A 10,000-nucleotide genomic window follows, 5' to 3' on the forward strand; every position below is an offset into this window, starting at 1 on the left:
AAAGAATGAAAGAATGAAAGAATGGAAGAAAGAAAGCAAAAGAAAGAAAGAAAGAAAAAGATAGAAAGAAAGAAAAATGGAAGACTGGAGAAAGAAAGAAAGAAAGAAAGAAAGAAAGAAAGAAAGAAAGAAAGAGAGAAACGGAATGAAGAAATCTTGAGAATGAAAAGAAGTTATAGACAGGAATGTGAAGATGATAAATTTTCTAATGACAGTATGTGACGTATGTGGCAGCGAAAAGAGAGAATGAGTATGGGGGATATTTAGCAGATCGGCAACTCCCTCAGCAGACACGTGGTGCTGTATATATCAAATCAAATCTTATCAGGGGAGACATGACAGGTGAACTGCCAGCCATAAAAAGTCAATAGTTTAATTTAGTTTTTTTCCACCCTAACATCAATCACACTCAAATCTATCATCGATAAAATTCACATTCATGAAGGACTGTTATAAATGCAAGTAAAAATCTTTACAAAATACACCTACAAACTAATTCAAAATGGAAACCATTCTGTAATGATCAGCAACAGTACCTCATTCACAACTGTAATCTTTTAATATTTATATGAAAAATTGGCAAAATAATAAAAAAGAGCTTAGCTATGGGAAACTAATTAACCTGATACATACCACAAAACTACAATAAAAGAAAAATAATAATAATAAAATGCTAGGTATCTAGAAAAAAGTAAACCTTTACCCAAAGAGTGAATGATGTGATTTTGAATTTCCCTATTAATAATAATAATAAAAAAAATCATACAGAGCCTCTACGTAACTATTCCTATCAAAAAGTTCTGGTCTATCATTAGATAACCCAGCCTTCCTCTGACAAGTGCATTGTTTGAGAGGCTCTGTATTCCCTCAATGCCAGGATGGGAAAAATACCTGCCATCTCCACTGTGATTTTAGTTTATTAATTGCATTTGAATGCTGATGGCTTCATAAGTGCTTAGTCACCAAGGAGTCAATTACTAGTCCTATCTATCTCACCTGTTTACCAGTTACCTTGATTTTCAGAAAGATTATTTTCTTTTATTTTTTTGCTATTAATATTGTTGATAACACTATAATACTGAAAGAGTAACAGTACTAACCCAAACAATCCAAATGACATGACAATCACTTCATGAAAAAAATTTAGGTTGAGGGGCATGTGACATGAACATGCGGTCATGGGAAAATCTGGCTGAAGGCCAGGAGTGATGGGAAAGCCACGACTGGAAGAGCACTGGCTCCTGAGAGGACACCATTATGTTGTATTACAGAAAACTGAATATTTAGAAAAAAAAAAAAATATATATATATATATAATGACACAAAAAAACCAAATGTCTCTTATTGTTATAATTCTCCCATTGAATTACAGACTACCTAGGTAGATGATATGGAGTCTGTGCAAGGAAAACAGTCTATTACCATCTGGATAAAGCAAATCAAATGACAAATATGGACAATAGAAAATGGCAAAAAAAGCTATATACCCTTATGCATAAAAAGAGCAAATAACATTGCAAAAGAGTCTTGCCACTGCACACAAGTGTTTGTGTGCACCAGACATAAAGCCATGCACTCATCAGAGTTGCCGCTCACGTACGCCTCATGCCCACATTCTGGGCCATGTAATTGCTGTGAAGCACTTGGATCCAATGGCTTAATATTATTTGAAAAAAAATCAAGGAAATGGGAAATTAGGATATGTAAGATTGGCCTACTAATTGCTTTCTTGATGACTGAGCAACTGTGGAGACATCTTTGTATAAACAAAATTCACAATAGAGAACAACAGCGGACAGTACAAATACTGAGCATTATTATAAGACACAGTTTGTATAGTAAACGAATAAGAAAATTTTTTGAGACCTGCATCATTCTAGTTTTTCTCTTAAATCCCAATATAGGGCCATTTGTTTTTTACTTTCTAATACAAGTGCAATTAACAAGAATACATGAAAAGATAGATAACAAAGGCTAACATTCACAATAAATCATAAAGCATGTATACCTTAATGACTAATTTCCTGGGTGAATCTTATTGATGAATTTACTTCATTTTCCTATTAAGCTTATTTTTAAAACATGTGAAGCCAACTGTATGACCTACATGCTAAAAATGTAAAAAATGTTATTAAACCTAATTATTGGGACTACTGTGACACAATATATTATCACAAGCAACGTCACAATCAAACATTAATATCAGATGCAACGTTTGTGATATCAACGGCTTAGAAAAAATACAGGTGCATATACATACATGTTCTAAATGCAAGTAGCACTAAAACCCATAACATAATCAAAATATGGCATAATCAAGCCTACAAAAAAAAGAGAGAAAAAAAAAAAACTGGTAATCTTTCATCTCACTTTCTTTTATGTGTTTAAACAAAAACTGTCTGACTCTAATAACTTTACTACAGTCTTGCAGTTAATTAACCATTCCAAAAACTTATGCATGTGTAAAGAAAATGCAAGTCTAATTTCTCATGCTCTAAAGTCATTAAAATGATACTTATGACACTGTTTCAAGTTCAAGGCTTAGAGACATCTAAAAATAACCAACTGCCTCCTAATGTAGAGTATCCAAAAATAATCTACATTGATTGTAACTTTTATAAAGCCCATTTCTAAATTTAGTCAACTTCCTTTTCCTTTCTTCAGTTTTTTTCAGCAACTTGACTCTCTTAAGTGCATTTGTGAAAGGAAAACAGCCAAGCTACATCAACATTATATAATTATACATATTGGCATGAACAGATCCACTTTCCTCTCCAGAAAAAAGTATCTATACACATTATTTTGCATTTCACATATGAAAAAAAAAAACAAAAAAAACAATACATTCTTTAATACTATCTACCCTATGAGTAAATGTATTCTCCACATCATCTCAATAACCCTTATAAACAATTAAGTCGCTGGAAACTTACATCATCTGTATCCTTTACAACCTGGTTCTTTGCAGTATCCTGTAAAAAAAGAAAAAAGAAAAAAATTAATAAATCTGAAAATCATGTATACTTGACATAATTCCATAAAGCAAATCCCACAGCCACTAATTCTTACACTTAAGAGTTTAAGTCAAAGAGGTAGAGGTACATAACAAGGGTTCGAGACGGAGAATCGAGGAGGTGGTAGGGGACCTATTCAAGCTTAATTACTGTTAACAGTATCCAAAGACTGAAATTTCTAAAAAGATATGATGCTGGAGAAAAGTATGATCAGTGGAAAAGAGTCCTGAAGCACTTGGAGAAGATGGGAGATGGGAGATGGGAGATGGGGGGGGGGGGGAGGGGGAATAAACCTATTGATTTATCTAAGCCATACAAAAAGTGAGGCAGGGGAGACGGAAGACCAGGGAATGGGAAGGAGGGAGGGGGAGGGTAGGAGGGAATGAGAGAGAGAGAGAGAGAGAGAGAGAGAGAGAGAGAGAGAGAGAGAGAGAGAGAGAGAGAGAGAGAGAGAGAGAGAGAGAGAGAGAGAGGGAGAGAGAGAATGACGGAGGGAGAGAGAGAATGACGGAGGGAGAGAGAGAATGACGGAGGGAGAGAGAGAATGACGGAGGGAGAGAGAGAATGACGGAGGGAGAGAGAGAATGACGGAGGGAGAGAGAGAATGACGGAGGGAGAGAGAGAATGACGGAGGGAGAGAGAGAATGACGGAGGAGAGAGAGAGAATGACGGAGGGAGAGAGAGAATGACGGAGGAGAGAGAGAATGACGGAGGGAGAGAGAGAATGACGGAGGGAGAGAGAGAATGACGGAGGGAGAGAGAGAATGGCGGAGGGAGAGAGAGAATGGCGGAGAGAGAGAGAGAATGGCGGAGAGAGAGAGAGAATGGCGGAGAGAGAGAGAGAAGGGAGGAGAGAGAGAGAGAATGGCGGAGAGAGAGAGAGAATGGCGGAGAGAGAGAGAGAATGGCGGAGAGAGAGAGAGAATGGCGGAGAGAGAGAGAGAATGGCGGAGAGAGAGAGAGAATGGCGGAGAGAGAGAGAGAATGGCGGAGAGAGAGAGAGAGAATGACGGAGAGAGAGAGAGAATGACGGAGAGAGAGAGAGAATGACGGAGAGAGAGAGAGAATGGCGGAGAGAGAGAGAGAATGGCGGAGAGAGAGAGAGAATGGCGGAGAGAGAGAGAGAATGGCGGAGAGAGAGAGAATGGCGGAGAGAGAGAGAGAATGGCGGAGAGAGAGAGAGAATGGCGGAGAGAGAGAGAGAATGGCGGAGAGAGAGAGAGAATGGCGGAGAGAGAGAGAATGGCGGAGAGAGAGAGAGAATGACGGAGGGAGAGAGAGAATGGCGGAGGGAGAGAGAGAATGGCGGAGAGAGAGAGAGAATGGCGGAGAGAGAGAAAGAATGGCGGAGAGAGAGAGAGAATGGCGGAGAGAGAGAGAGAATGGCGGAGAGAGAGAGAGAGAGAGAATAACGGAGAGAGAGAGAGAATGACGGAGAGAGAGAGAGAATGGCGGAGAGAGAGAATGACAGAGAGAGAGAGAGAATGACGGAGAGAGAGAGAGAATGACGGAGAGAGAGAGAGAGAATGACAAATTACAGCTCAAAAAAGTAAGGTAATTGAAGGTAATATAAATATAATAGTAGTCCTAAATTTATGATCCAAACCATAATAACAATACCAATAACAATAAAACAATAATGATATCATAGACAGAGATAGTAAGATAAAAATAAATAAATATAATATACAATAATAATAACAATAATAATAACGATAACATTAACAATAACGATAACAATAACAGCAGCAGCAGCAGCAACAACAAAAATAATAACAATAATCATAATAATGATAATGATAAGTTATAATAATAATAACACTAATAACAACAATGTTCAACAACAACAACAATGCTCATAAGAATGATAATGATAACAATAACAACAACAACAACAACAATAATAATTAAAATTATAAAATAACAATAATATCAGTAAAGATAATAACAAAACAATAATAATAAATTAATAATAAATTTATAATAATAACAATAATAATAATCATTATTGTTATTATAATATATATAAAAATAAGGATACTACTACTACTACTACTACTACTACTACTACTACTACTACTAATAATAATAATAATAATAATAATAAATAATAAAATAATAACAACAAATAATAATAATAATAAAATAATAATAATAAATAATAAAATATGATAATAAATAATAAAATAATAATAAATAATAATAAACAAATAATAACTATAAAATAATAATAAAATAATATAATTAATAAAAATAATAACAATAACAATAATAATAATAATAATAATAATAATAATAATAATAATAATAATAATAACTATAATAATAAAATATTTAAAACAAAATAATACTAATAATAATAATAAGAAGAAGAAGAAGAAGAAGAAAAGATGAAAAAAAGAAGAAGAAGAATGATAATAATAACAGTACTAATTGCTGTCATTATCATTATCATTATCATTTTTATCATCATCATCATCATCATCATCATCATCATAATAGAATAATAATAGCATAATAATAGCATAATAATAGTAATAATAATAATAATAATAATGATAATGATAATGATAATAATAATAATAATAATAATAATAATAATAATAATAATAATAATAACAATAACAATAATAATAATAACAATAATAATAATAATAATAATAATAATAATAATAATAACAATAATAACAATAATAATGATAACAACAATAACAATATCAATAATACTATTGCTGCTAATAAAACCACCACCAACAATTATAAAAATAAGAGGAGGAGGAGGAGGAGGAGGAGGAGGAGGAGGAGGAGGAGGAGGAGGAGGAGGAGGAGGAGGAGGAGGAGGAGGAGGAGGAGGAGGAGGAGGAGAAGGAGGAGGAGGAGGAGGAAGAGGGAGGGAGGAGGAAGCGGGAGGGAGGAGGAAGAGGGAGGGAGGAGAAAGAGGGAGGGAGGAGAAAGAGGGAGGGAGGAGAAAGAGAGAGGGAGGAGAAAGAGGGAGGGAGGAGGAAGAGGGAGGGAGGAGGAAGAGGGAGGGAGGAGGAAGAGGGAGGGAGGAGGAAGAGGGAGGGAGGAGGAAGAGGGAGGGAGGAGGAAGAGGGAGGGAGGAGGAAGAGGGAGGGAGGAGGAAGAGGAGGGAGGAGAAGGAGGAAGAGGGAGTGAGGAGGTAGAGGGAGGAGGGGAAGAGGGGAGGGAGGGGAAAAGGGGGGAGGGAGGAAAAGAGGGAGGAAGGGGGAAGGGTGGGTTGTTTTGGTTGGTTAAATTTGGGGGAGGCGGGGGTTTGTATGGGGGGGGGGGGGGTTTCTTTTTTGTCGGGGCCTCGTTCCTTTTTCCTGCGCACGCGCCGGCGGTTTCCACTTCCTTTCTTCTTTTCCCTTTTCCTTTGTTCTTATTCTGCTTCCTTTTCTTTTTTTCTTCTTCTTTTTGCCCTTTTCTTCCCTTTTCCGGCTTCCTTTCCCCGGGCTTTTTCTTTTTTTTTTTCTTTTCTTTTCTTCCCTCTTCCCCCTCTCTTCCCCCCTTCTTTCCTCCCTTTCTTTTCCCTCGCCTTTCTTTTATTACTTCCCTCTCCCTTTACCTTCTTCCCCCCCGGCCCCCTTTCTTCCCCACTCTCTTTCTCTCTTCTTCTGCCTTTTTCTTACTTTGGGGGGGGGTCCTTTCCTTTTTCCCGCTCTTCCCTCTTCTTCTTTCCTCTTTTTCCCCCCCTCTGGGTTGGGGGTTCCCCCCCCTCCTCTTCTTCTTTCTTTTTCTTTTCGCCCTTCCCCCCCTTCCCCGGGCCCCTCTTCCTACCTCTGCCCCCCTTCCTCTTTCCTTCCTTTTTCCTTTTCCCCTCTCTCCTTTCTTCTTCTTCCTTTCCCCTTTTTCTTTTCTTTTTTTCTTCTTCTTCTCCTCCCTTCTTTTCTTGCCTTCGTTTCTTCTTTTTCCGTCCTCTTTCCTCTTCTTCTTTTTCCACCACCAACGTTCCCCTCACCACCAGCCCCCCCACCCCACCCCACCCTACCCCACCAACCCCCAAACCCCCCCCCCCAACACCCCCCACCCTACACCAATCCCCACCCAAACCACTCACCACCCCCCAACCCACCAACACCACCACCACCCCACCCCCACCCAACCCCCAAACCCCCACCCCCCCCCCCTTTTTCCCGCCACCCCCCCCCCATCCCTCCCAAACCCCACCCCCCCCAACCCCTCCCATCTCCCGCCCCTTCTTTCTTCTTTCTTTCTTCTTCTTTTTCTTTCTGTTCCCTTCTTCTTCTGTTTTCCCCGGCTGCTTCTTTTCTTCTTCTTTTTTTTCCCACTTCTTTCTTTCCCTTCTCTTCTGCTGCCCTCTTCGGCCAATCTGCTTCCTTCTTCTTCTTCCCCCCTTCTGCTTCTTCGGGGGGCCCATTCTCTTCTTCTTCTATTCGTCTTCGCTTCTTTTTCTTTTTCCCTTTTTCTTCTTCCCCCCCCACCGCCCTTCCTTTCCACTCCCCCTCCCCTCCCCTTCCCCTCCTCCTCCTCCGCCCCCCCTCCCCCTCCCTCCCCTCCCCTCCCCTCCTCCCTCCTCCTCCCCCCCTCCCCCGCCTCCCCCCTCCTCCACCGCCTCCCCCCTCCCCCTCCCCCTCCCCTCCCCTCCTCCTCCTCCTCTCCCCCTCCCCTCCTTCCTCCTCCTCCTCCCCTCCTCCGCCTCCCCGCCGCCCCTCCTTCGCCTCCCCCCTTTTTCCCTCCTCCTTCCCCCCTCCTTCTCCTCCCCTTTCTCCCCCCTCTCCTCCTCCCTTCCCCCATCCTTCCCTCCTTCCCTCCCTCTTCCCTTTCTCCCCTTTTCTCCTGCCCCTCTCGTTTCTTCCCGGCTTCCCTCCTCCTTCCCTTTTCACTCTCCTCTTCTTCCCCCCCTTTCCCTCCTTTTCCCCCCCCGGGGCCCCCTTTCTCCTCCTCCGCCTTTTCCCTCCGCCTCCTCCCCCTCCTCCTCCTCCTCCCCTTTCCCTTTTTCTCCCCCGTCCCCTTTCCCTCCTTCCCCTTTCTCCTTCTCCTTCTCCTTCGCCTTTTCCCTTCTCCTTCCCTGCTCCTTCCCCTTTCTTCTCCTTCTCTTTCCTTCTCCGTCTCCTTTCCCCTTTCTCCCCCCCCTCCTTCTCCTTCTCCTTCCCTTCCCTTCTCCTTCCCTTTTCCCCTTTCCCCTTCGCCTCTCCTTCCCGTCTCCTTTTTCCCCTTCTTCCCCCTTCTCCCTCCTCCCCTTCCTCCTCCTCCTCCTCCCTTATTCCCTTTTCCTGGGGTCTTCTTCTTCGTTCTTCTTCTGCTTTTCTCTTTTCGCTTCCTTTCTTCTTCCTCTCTGGCCTCTCTCTTCCTTCTTTTCGTTTTTCCCCCTTTTCCCCCTCCTCCTCTCCCCCTCCCCCCTCCTCCCCCCCCTTCCCCTCCCCCCCCTCCCCTCCTCCTCCTCCCTCCTCCCCTCCCCCTCCCCTCCTCCTCCTCCCTTTCCCCCCCTCCCCCCCACCCAAACCCCTACCTCCCCCCCCCACACCCCCCCCCCAAACCCCCATCCACCCCCACCCCCCACCCCTCTCCTCCCCTCCCACCTCACCCAACCCCCCCCCACCCCCCCATCCCTTCAATCAAAAACCCCCCCCCCCCCCCCCCCCCCCCCCCCCAAACACCCACCCAACCAACCCCCCCCCACACTTTCACCCCACCCCAAAACAAAAAAACACAACAAGAACATTATCCAATAAATAACATATTGAAATAGCTCTCCTAGAGTACAACGTAAGCAATAAAGCAATAATAATCTGATAACTGTATCATGAATCTTTCAATCTTCCCACACTTGTCAGTCTCAAATAATGTTGCATAAGCATCCATCTTGTAACACGTCTCGCAGCAGTAACCCACAAACAACAATCATCAACTGAATAGTTTTCTTGGAATTCCCTTTTATAAACCACACAGAATACCATGGTGAACCTTCCCAAGATGTGAAATGCTTGGGAGAAAATAAGATGTCACCCTGAGGACAAGTCTGAAAAATCAATACAGGAGATCCCATCCCCTCTTGATACAACCCTTGAGCATCTACTAAAAAAAAATGTTTTGCCTGACACAAGACTCATTACGTACAGTATACACATACAAATATAATAAAACCTAAATTTCTTATGCAATAAATAAGGCTTGGTAAAATGTTGTGGACCACAATTATGGGAGTGCTATATAAAAGTGATACCGAGTCCAAAATACAGACCTAAGCAAGAGCAATAACTGATAACAAAAAAATATGACAAAACCAGTCAATAACGAGATAAAACAAAATCTCAAAATCTTGTAAAACAATTCAATACTGTTCGTTGATAACCATAATTATTATAGAATACGATATACACTAGCCTATTCAAAGCATATATGTAAAATATAAAATATACTTCTTACAAAATCTAGATAATCATAATGCCACAGGATCATAAAAAAGACAATGATAAAAGATGAAGAAATTGATCTTTATTACTTAGGATAATCTATGTTATGAAGGCACTGAGGTTGGGCAAACTGATGATATTCTTGTAGAGGACAAAAAGTTGCAGTCATCATTACAATAAATAATCTGCAGACACAAATGATAACTCCGAAAATAGTGGATAAACTTTGCAGAATGCGCTGCTTAGAGCGGAAGTCCATTCAATGCTTCTAGTTTTAGCTATATCTTGCTGTGTATACCGAGATGAATACAATAATTCCTAGGGGGGTGTTGGGGAGCAGGGCCTCCTGTCAACCCCCTCCTCAGGCACTGCTCAAAGGGCATGCCCAATCACAGGAATTTAGATTGTTGATTAAAGTTTGTGACATGGAGGTGGGGACTGTGTCTTTGGCGAGTGTGTCTGTACTGTAAATTGCCTTATTTAATTTATATTATCAGATGTTAACTATACAGGTTTCTTGCTCTTTCTGCATTCACAAATTTTTTAGAAAGGGTGAACATGAATGTAGAATCTGCATCACTAAAGAGATCTTGATATATACGATAACTG

General features: G+C 41.3%; 1 protein-coding gene across 9 annotated transcripts in view; it reads right to left on the reverse strand.

Moving 5' to 3' along the window:
- LOC125044776 (serine/threonine-protein phosphatase 2A 56 kDa regulatory subunit delta isoform-like) overlaps window positions 1–10,000 on the reverse strand; it is a 42,804-nt gene that overhangs the window by 30,834 nt on the left and 1,970 nt on the right. For all 9 annotated transcript variants that reach the window (XM_047641717.1, XM_047641716.1, XM_047641713.1 and 6 more), the window contains exon 2: window positions 2,934–2,972. In XM_047641717.1, the coding sequence (XP_047497673.1) occupies window positions 2,934–2,972 (39 nt within the window). The remainder of the gene's footprint in view (window positions 1–2,933; window positions 2,973–10,000) is intronic.

This window comes from Penaeus chinensis, chromosome 36 (genome assembly GCF_019202785.1).
Source record: "Penaeus chinensis breed Huanghai No. 1 chromosome 36, ASM1920278v2, whole genome shotgun sequence".
NCBI classification, from domain to species: Eukaryota; Metazoa; Arthropoda; class Malacostraca; order Decapoda; family Penaeidae; genus Penaeus; species Penaeus chinensis.